Source organism: Varroa jacobsoni, unplaced genomic scaffold (assembly GCF_002532875.2).
Source record: "Varroa jacobsoni isolate VJ856 unplaced genomic scaffold, vjacob_1.0 scaffold_546, whole genome shotgun sequence".
NCBI classification, from domain to species: domain Eukaryota; kingdom Metazoa; phylum Arthropoda; class Arachnida; order Mesostigmata; family Varroidae; genus Varroa; species Varroa jacobsoni.
The window spans coordinates 60696-83789 of record NW_019213448.1 but is presented as its reverse complement, the minus strand read 5'-3'; the positions used below and the strand labels follow the sequence as shown (position 1 = coordinate 83789).

The 23094-nt window shown below is 42.3% G+C and overlaps 2 protein-coding genes across 9 annotated transcripts; one reads left to right on the top strand and one right to left on the bottom strand.

The window, feature by feature from the left end:
• Positions 1-2283: 2283 nt before the first annotated feature.
• Positions 2284-13864, bottom strand: LOC111261326 (heterogeneous nuclear ribonucleoprotein Q). Of its 3 annotated transcripts, none has more exons than XM_022834727.2 (6): positions 13700-13864; positions 6593-7229; positions 6135-6428; positions 5521-5772; positions 4867-5149; positions 2284-3618 (listed from the first exon to the last, which is right to left on the bottom strand). In XM_022834727.2, exons 2-6 carry the CDS (start codon positions 7226-7228, stop codon positions 3386-3388), a joined length of 1698 nt encoding a protein of 565 aa, XP_022690462.1. In that variant the 5' UTR covers position 7229; positions 13700-13864; the 3' UTR covers positions 2284-3385. The 3 variants fall into 3 exon arrangements, with proteins under 3 accessions (XP_022690462.1, XP_086824783.1, XP_022690463.1); XM_086968657.1 differs by having other exon boundaries at positions 13776-13792; XM_022834728.2 differs by lacking the exon at positions 13700-13864 and adding an exon at positions 13340-13689.
• LOC111261327 (transmembrane protein 135) lies at positions 3652-22800 on the top strand. 6 transcript variants are annotated; one of them, XM_022834734.2, is made up of 10 exons: positions 3652-3832; positions 15598-15708; positions 16357-16533; positions 17697-17866; positions 18001-18131; positions 19104-19230; positions 19548-19660; positions 20010-20451; positions 20724-20890; positions 21174-22800. In XM_022834734.2, exons 4-10 carry the CDS (start codon positions 17717-17719, stop codon positions 21310-21312), a joined length of 1269 nt encoding a protein of 422 aa, XP_022690469.1. In that variant the 5' UTR covers positions 3652-3832; positions 15598-15708; positions 16357-16533; positions 17697-17716; the 3' UTR covers positions 21313-22800. The 6 variants fall into 6 exon arrangements, with proteins under 6 accessions (XP_022690469.1, XP_022690470.1, XP_022690465.1 ...); XM_022834735.2 differs by lacking the exon at positions 3652-3832 and adding an exon at positions 14209-14738 and having other exon boundaries at positions 16357-16508; XM_022834730.2 differs by lacking the exon at positions 3652-3832 and adding an exon at positions 14210-14738.
• The last annotated feature ends 294 nt before the right edge of the window (positions 22801-23094 follow it).

Sequence of the window (23094 nt, the reverse complement as noted above, 5' to 3'; positions counted from 1 at the left end):
CCCGGTTTTTTAGTCGCAGGTTCAGTTGTCCGAGCGATCGCACCGATTACATTGCTCCTCCCAAATTTCAAATGCCATTTTAAAACTATCAGCCAAAAAATCCTATATAACCTTATATATATATATATATATATGTATATATAAGTTGCGGGCTTCTCGTATCCGTACATCAAAGAGCATCGTTTTTAGGCTCTTTGTCGCTTAGTTACGATCTAATGAGAAGTACTCATGATTCCTGCGCACAGTTACAGCTTAATTATTTACGTGCGCCTTTGACTTTATCCAAATTTTAAGAAACCATCATTGTTTTTGCATGAAAAAGGTGAGCACATGAGCTGAGCACCAAACATAGCCAAAGCATTAGTGGATCTTTTCGCCTATAAATTTCACTACAGTAATAATGGTATAATATACACAGCTACATCGTGTACGGACATATATTGATAGCTATGGTTAATAATCAGTCGTTCGATAGATCAGTCAAATCACAACGGTAGACTTATGGTAGAATTATCTATTATAAATAAGGTAAAAGCGCCAAAGTAATGGTTGCCCATGCTACTACCGCTACTAATCTAATCTGACGTAAGAACCATACTGCGGTCGTAATCATTGCTATCTCCTTCGTGGTTGCTCTGTTCCTAATTACGTCAATAAAAAATGTCATATCTATAGAGGAACATAGTCATGGTATTAAAACCCGTATTATTATGGCATTGGTTGGCAGGAGCAATGTGTATCTATACATGACACTAATAAAAAGCTCAATTAGAAACGTGAACTGATTGCTATTCGCCTGTCATGAATGAAGTCGGATGGCGGTCAGTGGCATGTGGTGAGCTACAACGGCAGGGATCACGCGAAAGAAGCAAGAAAACATTTTGACAAGGAATGAGCCATGGAAACGGACGGAAGAAGACCTGGCGAATTCAGTTGCCGAGAGGAGACTCTTTCACTGCACATGGAGTCGGAAAGGGGTTCAGAATGGTTCAGAATCGGATGTTTGTTCATAACGTTGTTGCTGGCTATATGTCGTGATAGTCACATCTGCGTGGGCAAATGAACGGCTACCATGCCATGTCCTGTCGTAAACGACATCTAACTGCACCAGTAGCAGCATCAGTAGTTTTGCCTCCTGCCCCGTCTGTCATTCACCATCGTTATAATGGACATGGTTATCATATCATCACCATCCTTATGTTTCATCATTATCATTATTATCAATATTTTCGAAACAGCAGAACGAGTACGTCTCAATTTGTAATAATATACAGTGGTAATATTTATAAAGGGAGCGGAAGTGGGCAGCGGTGATGGTTCGTCGTCGTCGTCGTCGTCGTCGTTGCAGTGATCGTGCTTGTCGCGATCGACCCGGTGATTGATCAATCTATCGTGTCACATTGTTATCCCTTTTCCCTTTCTTTTTCACCTTCTCTGTTTGAATATTTGCCTGTGGGTCAGAAAATTTTCATCCGCATGACAACTACTACAGCAGGCCAGCGGCACAAGCAGCAGCTTACAATTAGTAGGTATTAGCGTTTTCGAGCTGAGGTAGCTTAGCGCCACTGGTGGGTCGGGAGGGAATCACACAGTTCACTAGTGCTAACCACGGCCACGATGACAGCGGCTGTTACTTTTCCCTGTCATCCATTTCTGTCTTCACTGATTTCGAACTGTAGTGACAGTTGCCATAATTTTATCAACAATCTTTAGCTATCTTATAGTATATATAAGCGCCATCTTAGAATGTGGGCGGATTGACGATGAAAAAGATTGTTTTACTGGTCTTCAAGTGCATGCCAAGTAACTGAAGATTCTGCTGTGGCTTTTGAGGCTGTTGTAGTTTTCTGTCAAATAATTACGGTGATCATGATACTGCTTTTATTATCTCGGCTGTATGGAGGGAAGGCTTGACTGGCGACGCATCGTCGTTTCCGTAGCCAGCTCCGCACGTGTCCAAATCTACCCGTCCCGTTTCCATCATCACCATCGGTGTAGCCGTTTTAATCTTTTATCATTATTATCGCGTAGACCGCTACGCGAGTACGCGCCAGAACATACACAAGGCTCATTTGCTCATAGTGTCAAATACATTCGCACCTCACAAGCATATGTCAAGTGTAAATCGTAGAGGCGAACACGACGGGCGCGTGGGCGGGCGGTCGGTCGGGCGGTCGAGCAGTGACATCTATGAATGACAAAATCAGATGACAAGACAAAGCAGAGACTGCCTGTGTCTCGTCTAGATGATGCCCGTCGTATTCCCTCTAATACAATCTGTCATTTCTTTTCTCTTTCTTGGTCTGACTTTCTGTTAGTGTTTTTGTTATGGACGACGAGTAGGAATTAGCTTGTGCGCGATCCCATCAAATGACGACCCTCCACACACGGTAGGAGACGGTAAATGACCGTCAAGGATCATCAGCATCATCAATATAATCATCAATAGAATACAAAGACATTATATGATCGGTTTCAACGAACGGTAACTTGGTTCAGCGCTGTCTTTTCCATTACTCAGATTCCTCAATTCCCACAAAAAGTTCCCTCAATTTTTGTCTTTTCACTCTCTCTCTCGCTCTCTCTCTCTCTCTCGCTCGCTCGCTCTCTCTTTCTCTCTCTCTCTCTCGCTCTCTTTGTTTGTCTGTCTTTTCGTCAGCTAGTCGTCCGTCGATCCGTGTGGTCACCACCATCTGTCACCGCCGCCACCGCAATACGTCAGCAAGGCTGCAGTTGCAGTAACTTTCGCAGCTGCAGCCGCCGACGCTGATGTGAACGGGGAAATGCAGCCGTGACAACTGCTTCCACCGGAACAACGCAAGAAGCAGCGGCGACAACAGTCACTAATTGTACCATTGCCAATTAATGACACGCAGGTCGTGCAACGATTGCCGAATACCGATGTCGTGTTGTAGCTGTTAACTCTGTTGATATTGTTGTTATTATTGACGATGTTGCTGTAGTAGTGGTTATTATTTATATTGTTGCTGCAGTTGTTGTAATTGTTACGAATAGTACTCCTTCTCGTGTTCATCATTCTGCTGATCACGGTGCTGCCCGTCATGCTCCCGGGATAGACGCCGCTATCGAAACTGCCGCCGAATCGCCGACGCAGATCCTGTTGGTGCTGCCGCTGCATGCGTGCCGCAGCCGCTAGCGCAGCCGCGGGCGCTGCAGAAGCTGCTGCCGCTGCTGATGCCGCCACCGCCGCCCTTGCGGAGGCTGCAGCCGCAGCAGCAAAAGCAGACGCTTTCGCCGCCACGGCCGCGGACGCCCCCGCCGCCATTGATGTCGTTGTCGCTGCCGCCGCTAAGCGTTCTCCTGCATGTTGTTGTTGTTCTTGTTGATGAATATTGATGCCGGCGGCGCTGTGGCGGTAAGCAGATCAGCTTGAGGCTGCCTGACTCTTGTTGGCGGACTTCGAGTTGCTGTTCTGATTGCTGCCGCCGCCCGACGTGTTGGTCTTGCGAACTCGGCCGCCCTGGCCGTCGTTGGTGCGGCCTCGGCTATGTGACGTTGAGTAGTCATAGTAGTCCGGATAGTTGTAGTAGTCTTCGTAGAATTCCGGCCCCGGCCCACCGTAGCCATTGCCGCCCGCGAAACCGTAGCCGTAGTAATCTGTATACAATAGCATCGTTCGTAGGGAATCGAGAAAGAACAAAGGAAAGGAGCAAGGAAAGGAAGAAAAAGATAAGGATAAGAAGATTGATCGATCAGGAGGGTAAAGATAAAGAGAGAGGACGGAAAAAGGGGACGCGAAGATGAAAAAAGAAACAAAGTGATCAAAAAAGCAGAAGAGGAAGAAGATCAGAAGAACCACAACGAGTTCGAGGTTAGTGAACAGCAACGCGCCAGCAGCAGCAACAATAGTAGCATAACACAGTTCGTACCACAACGGATCACAGCGATATCAACATGAAGAACAAAAGCAAAGGGGAGAGAACACCATGAACACAAAATTACATCAAATACGTAGACTACAACGTAAAAATGACTGCGAGGCTTATCATTGTTTTTACTATTAACATATACACCAATATCAATTACAATGATTAAAATCAATAACGATACCCAGAAAGGGGAGCGAAAAATCAACAGGACCAGCTATCTGCCTGTCCGTTCATTCGTTCATTCATTCATCTATTCATCCGTCTATACAAGCTTTCATGCAAAACAAGTGAAAGAGCGATTCATCAGGGTCACCCGCATACGCATACGGCGGCTATCACAGAACAGAACTATAAGCGATAAGGCCATGACATCTTTGACACAGCGTAGATATCTTGCTGGATTTATAGTAATTATCAGAAGCAACACCGATGAATCTACAATCCTCATATTTCTCTTATATATCAGGTCTATATATATATATATATATATATATATATATATATACAAGAACAGTTAAGTCACTAGATACGCTGGCACGAGGCTTATTAGCTATAAGGTTTGTTGGGCTCGAAGTTTCATTTATGACAGATTGGTTTTGTTGAAGCCTACTGTCGTTAATAAGTTAAGAAAACGCTGATAGTTCAAGTGGTACCCATTATATGATATGAAGGCTACATGCGTATATAAAGCGAACCCTTCACACCTGATGTTACATTTTACATAAATGTGTGAGTATTAACTAACCCACTTAACTACACCGACCTACCAAAATGCTATGTAGTTGTTGTAGACATTCAACCAAAGAATAAAGTGGGTTGATATGGTGCTGTGAAACCAATTCGACGTCACGCCGGCTAGACGCATCGTCTAGGGGATAAAACTGAACGAAACTGATAATAACGATGCAAAGAAACCATTTCAACCAACGAACGATTCATATAATGGCACGCAAACATACGAAATTACAATACTAACCGCCATAAGGTCGCGGAGGAATCGGTGCGCGTCCAGCATGCGCATGTGGATGAGGCGGTCCCCTGGGCGGGTGTCCGGCGCCGCGAAGTGCGGGCGGTGGGTGCGGAAGTGGGGGATGAGGTCCAAGGTGGCCAATGAGACGATAGTCAGCCTCCCGGCCATATATTGCCCGGCTTTGGAACATCTGCATCATGCGCCTCTCACGGTTACGAAGGACTTCTTCACGCTTCTTCTTATCCGATGGTGGTTTCGCTAGGGAGACCTCCATCGGTGCACCACCCATCTAAAACATAAACAAGTTAAATGAATTAAACGAAATAAAGAGTTGCCCATGCTGTTACTGGCAGGCTTATCGTTTTGGCAGACAACGCAGTTAGTATCTTTTATTTTACTAGTCGCAAAGGACATCAGTCTTTAAACACGCCTAAGAAGAGCTGAGATTTTATTTACCCTAATTTGTCATTTGTCTTTCCGATAACTGGCCCACCTATATATACACAGGATGAACGAGCAAGACGAAATTACTAATCTAAAGAAAACAAAAACAGACATTGATGAATAATTGTATTGACCTATATAATTAAGAATATAATTGGAATTAACGTTTTCATCCCACACTTGTTGCGCGGAAATTTATTAATGGCACTCGCTTACCTCGCGGCCGTTATTATTTTCCAGGGCCTTTAGCGCTTCATCACGCTCCTCAAAGTGTACGAACGCATAGTCACGAATCTTTTTTACGCGTTCCACTTTACCTCCAAATTCCTCAAAGGCTTCTTTGAGCTTCTCCTCACTCACATCTTGAGTGAGGTTGCGTACATACAACACCTTCACTTTGGACATTGTCTCTGAATCGGGTTCTTCCTGAGGGTCTGCCCAGTCCACAATGATATCACAGCCCCACACCTGGTTTCAAGGGTATAAGTTGAAACGGATGAAATGCGCTGGCGTTAGATTTGATGCGTTTATGGACAACTAAGTAGGAATGCATTAATTATCACTTTAGTAATGGTAGAATATTCCAATTTAATTGTTCGCGAATTTTTTACTGTCAACCGGTAGCTCGGGATAAGTCGTTGAAACTCAATTGAAGCTATTAATCGTAGTTTAGTCATAACTATTATAGTACTTTTATTCGTCGCTATTCGCTTTCTCTTCTTGCTATAAGTGTGTCTTCATATTTTTTCATCGATAAACAGCCGCGTGCTGCAGCCGTACATAAAGCACTTCTACGGCATTCTAAAGATGAGCGAAAAAACGAGTCTCACCTTAATGCGGCCTGTACTGAGGCGACGTTTGGCCAGTGAAGCTGCCTTGTGCGATTCATATTCGAGGAAACAGAAGCCACGGTTTTTCTTTTTATCATCAGGCGATGTGTAGATAATGACGTCTGTGAGACCAGGGGCATGTTTGGTGAATTCCTCCAACAACTCGTCGCGTCCGCGGTTCTTAGGAATGTTACCGACGAACAGGCGATGGTTGTTGATAGAAATCGTCACTCCGATGTGCTTGCCCTTGCGGATCTCATAGTTGTCGTACATGTTCACCGCCTCTTGGGCTCCCTGCACAAGAAATACGTAACAATCGGTTAAAATATTCTGATATCTAATGTATTTGAAAGAGAATCGAAGGAAATACCAACAACTAACAAGTTAAAAAAAGTCATTTAGACAAAAAAAGTACAAAACAAGATCAAATACTTATGAAAGTCGAATAGATATTCTACCTGCTTTTCGCAGTAAGTGATGAATGCGTATCCGCGGTTTAATCCTGTAAGAGGATCCATCATCAGCCGCAGATCATAGATTTTTCCACACTTCTCGAACAGTGGGATCAGCTCATCCTCAAACATGTCTTTGGGGATTTTGCCCACAAAAACTTCACAGCCAGCTGCGGGCGGTTGCCCGTCAAACCCTGGTGGTGGACCACCGTATTTGCGCTGTCCTGTGGTTACATCAAGCGAATAGCCGCTACGTTCGAGAATCGCCTTAATCTTTTCCTCATCTGGGCCTTTGACGGAACTTTCTGTTGTCGTAGCGTTAGGCATCTTGCTTTTTTGACGATAAGTTTTCATGATACCGCAGAGAAAGGCTGACTTGTTCGATACGTGCTCGAGCGACGAGTCGAGGAACTGTTTGAGAACGGTCAAGGCGCCATCCTGAGGGAATTCTTTGAGGGCATCGAGGGCGCGTTCGTCCAAGTCCGTATAAGCAAGTTTGCCCGTCTTAAAAATGTCATCCAACTGGGTAGCGACAGCTTGATTAAGCCCATGACTAATGAGCTTCTGATAGTCGGGTGAACGGGATTTCTCCTCCACGTCCATCTTCTCCGCTACTGTTGCGTCGCCGTTACCCTCCGCCATGCTGTAATGGTTTTCGTTTATTTAACAGACAGATAGACGAGAAGAAATGCAATCATACAAATTACTAATATGGAATCGAAGATTGTGAAAAATGCAACAAATACATAATTAGAAGAAACAATACTGTACTAATGTTAAATGCGATTCTCGACGCAAACATTTCAACCCGTGTAGCAGGTATACATTAGTCACCTTAATGGCGATTTTGTTATTATACAAATATATACATTCACTTGTGACCAGGCTCCTGTCTAACTGTCGAAACATTTCATCACAACAGGTCACACTCAACCAGTCAACGATCAAATTCCTTTAGTACATAAACGGATACAGAAGAAATGCATGGTTAACTGGTGACTCAGCTAGCCGTTACCGACCATCAAATAACGTATTTCCCCAATGGTTGTGTCTACACTTCTTCGATAGCACACGCGCACACTTCCCCTCCCCTTCAGCCCATTCTCGTTCTCTTCTGTCTTTACCACCCTATTTTGTATAATGGAACGGCATCGCCATACAACAGCAGCATCAACATATAACCCAACAGTTCAACCAGCGCACTCAACCGGCAACCCCGTTCGGCGGCGACGGCAACGGCGGCGATGGCAACAGCAGCAGCGTAAGCCAAAGGCACCTTTTGCATGTGGAGCTACCGTACTTGGCTTCATACCGTTTTGGCCAACGGTCATTGGCTCTCAGTTCACCCACACAGCTCTGCCTATGTATTGCACCTATATGTATTGCACTGGCACTCGGATAGTGCCTACATATAGGCTATCTATATAATGCTTTATCCACCGCCTCCGTTGCCCGTTAAAATATGAAAACTGCTCGCCTACTTCGTTGCCAGCCCGCCACTTCGCTGCACATCGCTAAAGCTGCTGCTAGAACGGCAAGCAGCTTGCATGACTCGAGTTTCCCGCCAACATATGTAGACAACAACGTAGCTGGGTATACAGCAACGTTCACGGATGTCTAATTTATCTATACGCATAGTATTACACTAACTAGCATTAGCACTGGAAACGCTAGAACAATTACCTACTAGCGGGAAGAAAAAAGGCCGTTGTAATAAGCGGATGAAAACAAATACAGCAAAAAAAAATTTACGAGGTTCAACACGTTGATTGACCGCTTTTTGGCGCTACAGCACATGTAGGCACAATCAATCTCATCGCCACTAGCCGTTATCTCAGCTACTGTTGTTACCAGCTAATAATAACCACTATAATAACACTAACTTATAGCAAAGGACAAGAATACGTAAGGTAACATTTCCGCAGTTGGCGATAAGCTGCACACACACGCATACGTACAGAGAACAGTGAGCAATGGTGGTTATAATAGCAAATGACAGGACTCCCCTAGAACATGAACAGCTCAAGCGGTACAGAAGTAAACGCTATTTTCTACCAGTAATAACCATAAGCGGGTTAGAATATACGGTGAGTTAAGTATGTATCGATTGATCTATTTATCTTTTTATCATATCACGTGTATTAGGAACGCGACACACACGAAACGTGCCTAGATGTTGGCTCACAATTCCGCTGTTTCAAAATGGTGCTACCCCGCATTTCTGCGGCAGGCCAATAACTATGACGAGGACAATAAATAGCAAGCACAGCCAGCTATAGTGAATTTTAGAGTTGCGCATTGAGAAGCGGCATTTTCATGGTTGACATCATTATTGAGATTGCCGTTGCTACGGTAAATATCAGTAGCAGCAACTGCAACGACGACGCCAACAACGACGACACTGAAGCAGCTGCGGCGGCGGCGCAACGGCAGCATAAAAGCGACAAATTGCCGCTTTGTGTGCCACCGCTATTGCCGGCAGCGGCGTATCATAGATACTAAATGCAAGAAATCGTACCGTAACGTACGCAGCTGCAGCAGCAACAAGCGTACGTATGACACTACAGCGGTAGCGGAGACGTCGACGACGACAGCGGAGGTAGAAATCCCGCCATCTGTTACACTACGCTACTGGACCCTCACCGTTCGCCACTTCGCATGCGTTGCACATATAAACCTAGTCGTATTAGTAATCATGCTGATCATAGTCAGTGACACGGTTAGTCAACGGAGCTAACTGCTGTTAAGCGCCACATACTAACGCTATGCAAGCTATGTGGTGAACATACATACGTATATACTTGCATCGACCGTTACTAACGCATTGTATTCTTTCTACTAGCGCGTACCTGCTGACATTAACGATGGAAAGCACAAGTACCCATAATAAAGTAATAATATTTCGAGCTTTACGCCTGCAAGCGTCGTTATGCCGCATTATAACATCGGAAGATTAGCGCTCCCATTCACTATTTTTGCTCTCAGAATCCAACACGCATTTCACGTGAGCCCCTAAAGTGCATCGGCAGACATGTCACCATTCAATTATCAGGGGGCTTTATCTTTTTGAAACAATATCGATACTGAATTTAGCACAATCAATGCGCATAACACCCCTAGTACTACCAGCAATTGAAAAAGCAGTAACAACAACAACATTTATGGTTAGTAATAGTAATTCAGTATACGCCGACAGAGAGCGCCGTTGCCTAAAGACATCAGCCCTTAAAAGCAATCCGGCCAGCCACAACAGTGTGGGGAAATAAGCGCGCCTAGCGTCGCCCGGTTAACAGGAACAGGGACATCCATTCAGCCAGCTGGCCGTATGGACTGAGATAGCAGAATTCAACCTTGCCGGTTTCTCAGTCTGAACGACACCTACAAGACTACAACAGACAAGCTGTCGTTAAGGTTCGTGCATCTATGTGATTACATGTCTGTATGTCTGTTGAATCATTTGATATACCTACAGCTGCACTTTTGTGTATATATATACATAGCCGCCGGGGCCATTGCTGCTGCCGCCGCCGCGGATTGCTTTACAGAAAATACACACAGTTCACCGGTAGCTAACTAAATTAATAAAAACAACTAGCGTAGCGTGACAAACACAGATAGCCCTAAGCACATCATCAACAAAGCAACACCAACTGTCGCACACTGTATCCTCTGCCGAAAAAAATAAAAAAAGGAGTAATGCCTGTGCACACAATGCCATAGCACAATATTATGTCGTCAATAAAAATAACAGTTATTATAATATTATTAATGTTGACATAATAAATGGCGGTCATGTGATACAACATCAGTGCAGCAGGTGTTGGAGTATATGCTCAACGGTCAAATGAATTTTCGCCTAGTCCTATCAACGTATCGGTTGTGATCATTGTAAAGTCACAGGCTTTCGTGTTTTAATACTTCTGACCAGCGCTCTGACATGGGAACATGTGAATGATCCAGACAGGGATTTATATGGACTATACTAGGTGAAGCAGAACAGGTGGGACGGGAAAAATCAGTCGATCGATTGTTGCTCTAACATTAATAATAGCTCGGAATCCTCTGATGCTTGGTAGCAATCAGTACCATTTTTGAATTTATTTACTCACAGATAGAGCTAACCTAACCTGGCAAGGATGGGATACAACGAAAACAGCAGCCAAATGCACTATGTGAATGGTTGTTGTCCGTTAGTTTCTACTCGCAGACCGCCAACATTGTACCGAACCGACTGTGGCTTTAATGGCCGTTGCGAAGCCTCGTGTGGCGCCACTTCATGACTTCTACTTGTTCTGTGATTCACTTAAACTAGCCCGCTCTGTCAGGAATAGATAGAACGTACATACAAAACGTCAATCTTTTTTCAAACCCTTTTTCCGTTCCTACACAGTGTCGTTAGGTTGCCAGGACATCTGTGCGCTTTTCATTTGCCCGAACCCTTTGCCCCGTATTAGGGCAGCCGAGGGGGAGGGGCGGCCGAGAGCAGAAAACTGTACTGGCCTCTATATGTATATGTAGCGAAACCCAGTGACACACAGACTGAATATGCACAAAGCAGCCGGAGGAATCATTGTCGAGGTACTTTACACATTTCCGTTCTGATCTCCGCTGCCTCCCACGTTCATCCTTTGGCGCTGGTGCTGTTAACTGACTGACTCAGTGAACACAGCCATAACGATGATAAATAGCATAACAATAACACGATGACTATTATGGAGCAAAAGTCAACCTCCCCAGTCGCCGGCTGTACCGGCGGAACGGTTTTACAGCCGCAATACACTGGGCACTTCTTGCGTACCACTCTCTCTCTGTACAGTAGCAACATTACCATCAAAGCACGCTGGTCATTCCCGAGCACGCAGGCACTCGCACACGTTCATAGAGAGCGTACGTCAAATTAACGACATCACCCATAACATAAGCATAGCGGCACCCGGGCCGCGTGGTTCGTAGCTCTCCTCCCTGTAATAATCCGCGGTAACAATTGTGTCAATAGTTGCGGCGTTAACACGCAGCCGCTGCAAAAGTATCAATATTAACAGCAACAACCACAACAATCGAAGCTACGGAGGAAGGGCGAGCGGCCGGGTTTATGATCGGTCGGTCAAACGAACGGGTGCCATTGCCTGTCCCTACTGCTGCAGCTCGCGTTGCTGTTACTGCCTGATGCCTCCGGCCTAACTACACAGCACAGCACAGCGGAGTCGCGACGGCGACGGCGGCGGCGGCAGTGACGCCTGCAACAGCAGCAGCGTCCGTTGCCGTTACTCACCTCACATCGTCATCATTTTCATCAACTGCAGGACGACAGCACAACGAAACGAACGAAGGAAGGAACAAACCAAGCGGGTCAAAGCAATTACATAAAATTAATCAGACGAGCACGAAAAGGACTTGACGGGAGCACGGCGACAACTGTCATTATTATCACATTAGCTACTACTTGTACTAACGCGTATGCTCCTAGTTTGACTACTGTTATTATTACTGTTGCTATTATGTGACGATTATTATCAATCCCGCCCGAGTGAGCCACTGCGTGAGCGGGCGAGCCAGCGATCATCTATACAAAGCACACTCAATGAGAGAGCACAACAGTCTTTGGGAGTCGCACCCGAAACAAAGCACAACGCCATTCTGGCAACCCTCTTTCGAGCACATATGTGTATACAGTCGAAACTACGCCAGCTTCTACAAAAAATAGAAAATTATGTAACACAATAATGCCAAAACTAATCACATATGCTATCTTGTGTAACAGTGATAGATACACAACACGAGGAGCTGGCGCATAGAAGGGTTTGGAAGAGGAGGTGCGGGGGGTGGGGGTAATGGAAGCAACTGTTGTGACCGCTCGTTTGAGCGGGCTGCAGCGGAGTAAACGATGCGGCAAGGTGGACAGATGGCCGACATTCCATATAATAGGCAAATGAGTAACCGTCGCCAAATCGGCCAGCGTTGTCGTCATTGCTATCGAAAAATAGTCACTAGCATCAATGAGGCACCCACTATAGCAGAAGAGCAGCACATTGTAGCCCATCTACGAACTCCTTATTCCTGTGCTTGTTGTGATCATTATCATTATTATTATTATGGGGTTATGAGCACGTTCATGCTTTTACCATTATGATTTTCATGTACGACTGCCGTCGCCGACGGCAATGACGGTCAACTATAGGTAGGCCTCGGCTATATATTACTATATATTACTATAGAATATAAATAAGATGGGCGACCGCTATGTGAGGGCCATGTCTGAGCCGTTGGCGCGTCGACCTCGCGCCTAGTGCTGCCAATTGGCCGCTCTTAGGGTGTCACACTACCGTTGTATGGCTTCGGCCCCCCATCTAGGCTTACGTACAGCACGAAAATTACTGCGAAAACGTCCAAATTCCGGTGACAAGGCGCCGTGTCACGCACGTGGTCCGCTATTGCCCGCCGACGAAACTAGACGCTGTTCCCGCCATCGTATCGCCGCACTCGCCGGGGACGCCGATCAACTAACAACAAGATGACTGCGTGCCGCGTCTTGCCTTTCTATCTGTGCCTGCCTATAGATCATAGTAATTGACTGAGAAAGTAACTGCGTAATCAGGAACCTTTGCCGCTTGCTCTAATGCGTTTTTCCCCCAAAGCAACGCCAACAGAAGCCCGTAGCATTGCATGGCAAGGCAACAAACAGACACAGAATACACAACAGACATAGACGGACCCGGCCAAACCCGTGGTCATCAATTGCAAACCGAATCTTACTTGTGACGTCCGCGACACTCGACGCGCTAAGGACACGCGCATTACTAGAGACGAGTTTCGCGTCGAAAACGCCTAAGTTATAGTCGAAATTTCGCCGCCGGGTCGCCCGATATTGATTGGGGGGAGGGGGCGCCACGGCGCGTAGGCCTCGCTTCGCCACTGCGCACCATCAGCAGCTAGCCCAGCTATAACACAGCACTGCTACCATTATCATCGATACCGCCATCCGGCAGCGAGCGGGCTACCAAGACCACCCGGCACAACTTTTCGCTTCCTCCAGCCCCACGCGGAAATTGCACGACACGCACGTCAATCGCACGCACTGTACGATGCCTGATCACGTCGGGCGTCAACACTCACATTTTGAATTTCGATTTGGCGAAGAAAAATCCAATAAGCACACCGCACACCACTCTCAACCGTCGAATCTACCAACCACTTCAAGCTTCTTTGCTAGCTCTCCTTGGCTTGGTGCTACCAGCGCTCCTGCTAGCAGCGCCTGCTCGATTCGTTGGGTCGAGTTGAAGAGGCTTGATGGCTGTCGCGTATATCACTCCGCCCAACCATACCGATGCGCGTCCCTTGGCGATTCGCCGAGAAAACACAATTAACAGATGATTATTTTACTGAAAATTTACTTCTTCATGCTAGACGCCATAGACGTGCGTCCACATAGAAAACAATTCACACGGTTTTATTAGTTACAACAATGCGCTGAATTAGGGATCTAGGTGGGCGCTCGGAGGCAGCCGCATTGTTTTGTTTCACTTGTGGCGAGTGGGACATTTTGATAGCATATTTCAGGCTAATTCTATATATTAAAGTCACTATTTGCGGGGTATTTAGCAAGGCCGTTTCATCAATGATCGTTCGAGACCATCCGATGCGTGGATCCAATTCTATGGCGCCAGTTACAAACAAAAGCGTCACATTGAGTTTTCGATCACTGGATAGCATTAAGATTTGATTCGTGCCTTTTCAAGCTTGTCTTGGCACGCTGCACCAATCAAATTGCAAACGGACCCTAACACTCTTTCAGGCTATAGTCTACCACAAGCTTTTATGACCAATTTTATTATAAATTCATGCGAAAGGTTGACATCTATTTGTAATCAAATCGCTGCTCGCGGATTGGTTAGCAGCGAATCACGTGACCTCCAGAATCAGCTGTTTCTCGTCACCTAACCGTTGATGAGAGTCCTCCTCAAGCTAGGATTCGATATCAATCAGATGGAGTTGAACGAGGCTTATAGACGTTGGTAGAGAGCTGTTATTGGAGCAATGCCATGCGATAGATGCTAATACAAAGCAATTTGGCAAAAAGTCCTACGTAACTGAGGCAGTAAAACCAGCTGTAATTATACCAGAATTATAACTCTCTAAGGAGATAATCAACCTGGTAATTAATTATTCAGTTAATTAGTAGTGCGCTTGCAGGTCGCGATAGACCTTGTTTTGTTGACATACATGTTTTGAATACATGTACGTTGGTCGAAATGTTTTCCGATTTTTTAGAATTCGTAGCCACTTGTGCGATGTTGAAATGTCATCATCGAAGGTTATGTTTTTGTGCCGTTCTATGGAGAAGTAGCATAATCACTTGAAAAATGTCAATGACAATGGACCTTACTTCGAACAATCATGTGTGTGGGTAACCGATTACTATCACTATACAGATAATGTTCCTAATAACCAGATGTTTCAGCTTGAAACACGTGTTTTCAGTTCAGTGTATTTTTTTTAACAAACCATATTTACCATCATCAGTGACAACCCTTAACCCACGTAGCTATGTAAATATTTTGACAGTACAGACTACTTTGCATGTCAGGCTTATCCATTTGTATGTTCGATATCACGGAACAAAGTACGCTACAAAATATCAGTTGTAGAATATAATTCAGAGTGAATAACAATGCTAGAAATAAAGTGAAAAATTAACTGATAACGGATGCATATTGATTAATTTGCTAGGTATGTTTTTACGCATAAGTTTCGATTAGAAACATGACCATTATTAACATATTTTAATATTGATTCCCACCAGAGATTAAGGTTGAGAAATATAAGTTACATGATCCGCAACATCTTTAAATCTATAAAACTACAAATTGTCTCTTTTTTCATAAGTTGAATGTGATGAACAAGATTTTCCCTATAGTATTATCGTCATTTGTTTATATACTATTTTTTTTAGATGTGCATATAAGTACATTTTCGTCTTCTAAATATTTTATTTTTACCAATATTCTATCAAGGTGTGGACGAACAAATTTGTCTACTTGAAATTTCTGGAATAACCGCAGTACTTGAGCCAAATCCGCCCTGCTAATAAAGACCTGCGCTAGCGTCGTGCCATCCGAAATAAGGTACTGAAACACAATCTAGTTAAAATTTCATGACAAGATGTCCATCTTGTTTTATTCAAAATCACTAAAACACTTACCATAGACAAATATTTGTTCTACCAACGGCGAGAATAGAAGTTTCACCTGTTTACAAGTTACCCGAGACAATTTATAAACTGTAACTTTATTCATTGGCCACGCAGTGTCGATAATGATAAATTTGCACATTATACATTTGTTTAGCTCACAGGAACTATTTTATAAAAAAAAAAAAAAGAAGGAGATAGTTAGCAAAAACAGAGTATTTTTTTAAAAATTTCTTTTTTTATATATTTTTTTTATTTAAACAGAGTAATTGTTAATTTTTGTTGCCAACATTAGTGCTCCATTATTAGACCAAATCTAAAATATGTTGATTTCAGAGTAGAAACATTGTGTTTGCTGCCAGCTTACCAGTGCTAGAACTGCTACCTCTCTACAGCGATAGCATGGAGGATATCATACCTACGATGCAATTCCTCAGACTGTATTGTTCTCAAAACATCCACTCTTTCATCGGTTTCGCTCCGTCATAGGCGTCAAATCAGTGTTAACTTTTATTAAATACTGAAGATTTACTGAAGTAAAGAGAACTGTTAATATCACTTTTACTTCTATGTTTTTCTACAGGACAACCGTTCCAGGGCTTTATATACAACTGTTGCTAGAAGCAATTTAGTTGAGCTAGTCCTGTGCTGCAGGATACGCTGGCGGAGACCTTCACCTGACGTTGTATTGCTTAAAACAATAAGGAATTTGGTCATCGTTGTCCCCCGTTTTACGTTAGTTTGCTGCTTACTTCAATTAGTGAGTGCTCTATTTTTTTTGGTGTGATTAGATTTTGTCTTATGCTCGTATGTCCCCAGTGGTGCACCAACAATCTTGTTATTTGAGCCAACTAAAACGCACTATAATCATGAGTTCTTTACTCAGTGCACAAGGACTTATAACAACGCCTTTGTTTTGCGATAGTTGGCGATGCCAAGACAGAAACCGTCCCCAATTATGAGGATGAACGGTAGGTTTCTGCGCTCCTTATTACATGCGTTGTCGATATGGATAAGGAAGCGTTGCTAATCTACCAAAATGCACGGATTGCAACGAAGAAAAAAGGACAGAGCTGGTTTGCAAATAACTAAGAATAATTTTGCGGCAGTGCAACGTCTTACTACTGTATAAAGTGAAATCGGCTTTTTTTTATTGGGATTAATATCACAAGGTGGCAAATAAATTGTATCCTACTAGGTTCAAGGCAAAAGCCCCGTATAAAGTCACTCAATCCAAATTAGGTTTATGCTATTCTGATTTTTTTTTCATATGATTGTTGCACTCAGTATTTCAATGATTGGTTTAGCGGACTGGGTCGACTATGTTGCGGGTGACTGAATCATACCTGGTTGTGCAATGTAGTCTAAGAGGTAATCATAAAAAGAGATATTAGTTTTTGACATATATAAACATAAATTAATAGCTGGTATCGGTCAGTTTGACCGAGACAATATGGGGCATCGGAATAGAAGGTTTCACAGTTATCAAATATAGATGAGCTAATAAGAACGGGGACATATGGGTAATCGAGGTGTTTTTTGAGATACGAAATATTATTTAGCTATATGCTCGTACCTAGATCATACATGGCAAGTTGGTGGAAGCTTGCTGCATTTTTCAATAGATACTCGGGACAAGTTATAATATATCATGGAAAAGTATCACTAAAACGACCTTAATACCATTCATGAAGGTAGTTGTAAGTTAAAATGACAATTTAAGTAACGTGAATTGCTACAAGGTGTATATTGAATGAGCCTTTAACGGTTAAAATATTAGAGCGGAGCCTACTTACCTATCTCCTATGTTATTATTTGCTCTGGCTGCATTTCAAGCTGGCATTTCAAGATTCATATCTCCATTTGATTTCCAAGCATTACCCCGACCGCTTTCTTATGAACTGTATGCGTCTGCTTTTCCAGCCGCTACAACCATAGCTGCCATGGGAGTTCTATCTAAGTTTATGGTGTCACTTCCGTACCACTGCTACGAAGTTGCTCATCCCTGGTCAGAGACATGCAGTTATGCCTGGTTGTACGTCTTTCTGTCGTGCGTGCGCGAATCCATGAAGATCTACGGGATCCTTTATCTTGTCAGTATTTTTCTTTTTTTTTTTATATGTTATTACAAAACCACTATAAAAAATGTCCAAAAGGGCTGCGTCGCTATTCGTTTTTTATTAGTATTTATGATAAGTAAACAATATGCTTATGGCTTAATTTTCAGTTTGCTCAATTGGGCTTATCACGAAAGGTGTCGCTGAACGCTTTTTGGCAGACGCTTCAATCAACGGCTCAATCGACTCTTTTTCTCAGCTATAATGTCTTCTTCTTCCTCTTCTTCATCTGTGTATTCAGGTACGTTCTCCGCCCCTTGTTTGTGTCATTCTCTATCAAAATACACGCACACACATATATATATACACATACATATCTAGACACATATATATTTGATATATAATTTCTGGTAGGATATGATGAGTGAATGGGTAGAAAACTTCAGCGAATTGTGGAAGACGTCAAAAGATGGCTTAAGAAAAAGCATAACTGTGTGCGAAAGCTGTTTATAAACAGAGCTCCCCATTAATAATTATTGAAGCTAACTAATATTATGTTGAAGACCAGGCAAGTAAACAAAGGAGACGGCTCAATAACTGCTGTAAAGAGTAAAGTCGAAGGATCGTAGATATACACAAATCTCCAAAGGTCTCCGTAACCGCAAAAGATACGTTAGTACATTTTTATTGCGTTTATAAGTGACCGGGAGTTCTAATATCATGTCACACTCTAATTGCTAAAATCAGCTCACGGCTTTTCTATATATATATATATATATATATAGCTCCTAAAATGTACGCCCTTTTAAAGAAAATATTGTTATCCAGTGTTTCCAAGTTAAAGTAGTATTAACTACTAGTCTGTTAGTGGGAATACACACCGATATATTGGCATCTGACTCGATATCTTGTATTTACGTATAATTATGTTTAGAATGCATTGAGTCCTAAATTGTCATTACCTTGGCTAATCGCTAGAATAGTGTACTGCAATCAAGTTCACAAGAAATTCGATGGTGCTGCTTGTTACTGGTTTACAATCAAAACGCGCACTCATAATTGAAACTATAAGCTTGGCATTTTACTAATTGCAAAATTAACAGTATTCGTATGCTGCAGATTTGCGTTTTACCTACCTGCCTGCCAGCCAGCCATTACCTCATCCCATGTATCCACATACTTCACGTGTAAATGTGTCGCTATCGAACCTCATATGGCAGCCTTCTCACAGTGTTCTGGTTTATTTTCGCAATATAATTATCTTCTTCAATAGGCACAGTTCGGATCGGTTCTACGTGCCGCAGTCAAGCTTTGTATCTGGACTGTTCGCTTCCTTTCTAGCAATCCTCGTCGAACGACCTGAAAGACGTCAAGTGCTTGCGCTCTATATGCTCAATCTGGTAAATAGGCTATTTATAGGTTTATCTACAAATTAGACCACTCACATCATTACGTGCTTATGCTCACTGCATCGTCATTTGTACAGGCAAAATCCTTGGCACTATAGGCAAATACTCAACGAAAGTGCAGAGAGTTATTAGCCTTTGCAACAAAAAACAAAAACAACGACCTGATATAAAGTTGTGCACCATTAGTAGACAGGAAAACGCACTATCGCTAAATGTAGTCGATCGCGTGTTTTTTATCGTTCATAGGCCAGAACTATAGAATGATGGATAGATGTGGCCGATTAAGATATTTATTGTTTTCATTGCAGCTTTCGGAAGTTCTGTTCAATTTCCTGGTTACTAGAAAATTAGCTCCTGTGCTACCTTATGGAGATATTTTGCTATTCTCAGCAGGACTGGCGGGGCACTCATTCATACTCAAGTACGTTGAAGACAAGATAGGTTAACTAATAGTAGTAGTAGTGGTACGTGTAGCATATTAGAGTATTTCAGCACCTCTGATAAAATAGCTTAACGTTGTTGAATAGGTATTTCTTACCAAGTTCAGACAAGGTGAGCTTGTACCCCTTTTCTTCGTCTGTTTCACTGGAAATTAATATGAAATAAGTAAGACGATATTTATCTTTGAAAAAGCGTATAATGTAATCTCTTCTAAAACATGTGTCCATTTCGATATTCAAACAATGTTTTGTTAACAAACTAGATCTAAAAACAGGTTGCCTGTCTTGACTATTTTTATGCGTAAATCATTTTCTTTGTTATTATTGTAGTGATCTGAGTAGGAAAGATCCAGTATCGTCTGGATTGAAGTTCCTTATCGGCAAAAACGAATTTTTAGCAACGTCACCATCAAGATGCCGTCACGGCGATAGTCATATCATGTACATTCTACGAGGTTTCGTGAAGCCTTTCTTCATAGGATACCTGGGTCGCGGCCTTATTTCTACAGCAACTAGTTTACCATCAGTTGTATCCGACCCAATAACATTAGGTACAAGACTTGTTAAAATTTTTGCTTCGGAAACCTATTTTCGTCAAGGATTGTTCTTGGGTGGAGCAGTGTCAACTTTTCGCGCAGTTCGCTGCCTTTTAAGAAATCGCGGTATAGACGAAAGTGTCTGTCGAGGTATTGCTGGAATGCTAGCTGGAACATGGATAACTATTTCGAGGAATACCAGCCTCACGCTCTATCTATTCTGGAAAGCAGCTGAGGTTGGTTATTAACCGAACGTAGTAGTATAAATAGTAATAATAATGATAAAAACAACGCATAAGAATTATTGATTACCGATAGGTAACTATACTTTATTATACTCGATGCATTGTCGTGCAATGCCTAGTATATATTTACATGAACACCAGGTAACTTTATTGTATGTATGTTAAAATAAGTGGAAGATCGCTTGCATATAACATTCTTAGAACATAAAATCTGCTTGAGACGTGTTGACAAATGTTTTTGCATTTAATTATTACGGCTGCAGGTCTTCTATATAAAGGCGATGAAAGAAGGCTATTTGCCGCAAGTTCCCTTTGGAGCGGAGATCGTCTACACAATATCTACGGCTTTTTTGTTATTTAACTCTGTCATGGAACCACACAACGTTCGACCGTCTTATCTTCAATTCTTAAACAATATTACCGGAACAGGGTATGTTGAATAATTGAAAATTAGCACTAGGGCATAATCAGACATCTTTGATAGCTACAGTTTGTCTACCAATCCTCCTGATAATAATAACGCAGTACACAATAGTACTTTCATTTAAGGGATATGTTAAGCCATTTGGTCAATTAGTTTAAATTCATTCTATACAGTTTTATGCGATGTTGCATATACATAATTCATTTACGTATTTTTATTTTATGAATATCCTTACTAATTCTGATAAATAGTAAAATAAAGTGTCGCTTCTGTGCGTTTTGGGTTTCAGGCTAGGAAGACTGAATCGTCATGTAGTTGCAATGCTAGGCTTTAACTGTACGACCTTTAGCCACGACTACTTCCCGTACAATATCAACCTCGCAAAGGTTCATCCGAAGTTTATCGAACAAGTTGTCGTATGGAGCTAGAGACTGGCCATATTCACTTGTGGTGAAACACCAGATGATTGTACAATCGTTTATAACCGTGCAGGATCACTCAGTACAGCCGAAATCGCTCTGACACCGAACGAATCGAGTCGATACCATTTGCCATCGGGATAAGATAATACAAGGTTGAGAAAATTCGAGTCATAAGATACAAAAAGGATTAATTTCCAAGGTATCTTTGTGTATAATGTGCTTAAAATGTGTAGTATCAACATGTACATAAGTAAGGATATTAAAAGCTCTATACGGGTTTCGGCGAAACATTAATGTGCGATATGTCCTCGTAGGTCGTAGCATTTGTATTAGGAACTGACGTTACTTGGCGCACTTTTTTAATTTGATTTTAGTGCTGCCTATAATAATTAGCAAGAACGTAGCTTTCTGCTACTCAAACACTGTAGCCAGATTTATCGATTGTTAAGAACAGGAATATTCAGCTGATTTTTACAAAACGATTTATGTTCATGCTAAGAATTACTAAGTGTCAGATAGAAATGGATCCCAAGTGTAAAATTTCGACTTTGGCTCACGTCGTTTTACAGTATACAAAAACTTGTAATATAAAAAACTGGTTTTTGTCAACAAGGCGATTCACATCTCTATAGTGAAATAAGTTAGCGCATCTAAGATCGTTTGTATTAAATTTATGCACAAAGAAAAATTTTTTTGTAAAAAAAACCACATGGCGAATACGCAACGCGGTTATTTTACACTATGCTGGTATGTCATATGCAATGCTGAAAGTATCTTGGCTATGAAATTAAATACATTCAGATTCATCCTATAGACAAAATACAACTAAACGGCTCGAATCTACGGATTATTGCTTATAGTTTTTCTAATAAAAAATCAGCGCGGTCACAGTAACTGAGGCATGAAAAATTAGGGTTTTTGATTATGTCGGATTCATTTAGACCGTTTAATTTAGTAGCATCCATTACGCGTTATCAACTTCGCTCGACCACTCGTCGTTATTTTATCGTTCTCGTGAGGAATCTATCATGCCGTAAACCGCTAGACTTGTTAAGAAATACACCGCTCCGAATACCATGTTAATACTACGATGACCCAATTCTGCAATAAAATATTAATAAATACTTGGAAGTTCGCACCAGTAAGCCTATTGGAATGAAGAATGGACTTTCGTCTTTCACTGCAAGCAAACGAAGAGAATCGTTCCTGTCCTAAAGCAAGCTAGTTATAATTATTGAGGTTATCATGCCGTGGCTTTCGATAACGAATTATTCTAGCAGAAAGCATATCAGAGATCCTAGCATCTCATAAATTTTTAAAGCTTTTTCGTGGTGCCACCCTAACACAAATGAACCCATTAAGAGATATCTGTGCCTCATCAAACTTTTAGATGTTATATGCCCAGAAAAAACGATCTGCCAGGATCTACGCTGAATACCAAGAAAACTTGTAACATGCTTCAAGTACAATAAAAGCTGTAGATCACTGTAGAGACGCCGTTCAGCTATTCAATACTATCCAAATCCTGCAGGTATGTTTGTAATGAAACATGTATATTTCATTGTATAACTATAGATGACTAGATCGATCGAACTCGTTTGACAAACTTCTTGGGACATAATGCTGATATTGCCGTGACAGCTCTGATGGAGTACGGATTGTAAATGTTTAGTTGATGTGTCCGGTCTACTATGATGGCGCCGAATACAATAAGTGTAAAGATTTGAACTTCGCAATGCTTATATATAAATAAAATATTCCACAGTATCTGACTACCTGCTGAGTTAC

Coding starts and splice junctions, on each gene's coding strand:
- LOC111261326 (XM_022834727.2), bottom strand. CDS start 7,228: ATGGCGGAGGGTAACGGCGACGCAACAGTAGCGGAGAAGATGGACGTG. Junction 6,429..6,592: donor TCACTTACTGCGAAAAGCAG/GTAGAATATCTA, acceptor TTTCTTGTGCAG/GGAGCCCAAGAGGCGGTGAA. Junction 5,150..5,520: donor AAAATAATAACGGCCGCGAG/GTAAGCGAGTGC, acceptor TTTATGTTTTAG/ATGGGTGGTGCACCGATGGA.
- LOC111261327 (XM_022834734.2), top strand. CDS start 17,717: ATGGGAGTTCTATCTAAGTTTATGGTGTCACTTCCGTACCACTGCTAC. Junction 19,661..20,009: donor GGGCACTCATTCATACTCAA/GTACGTTGAAGA, acceptor TTATTATTGTAG/TGATCTGAGTAGGAAAGATC. Junction 20,891..21,173: donor AACAATATTACCGGAACAGG/GTATGTTGAATA, acceptor TTTGGGTTTCAG/GCTAGGAAGACTGAATCGTC.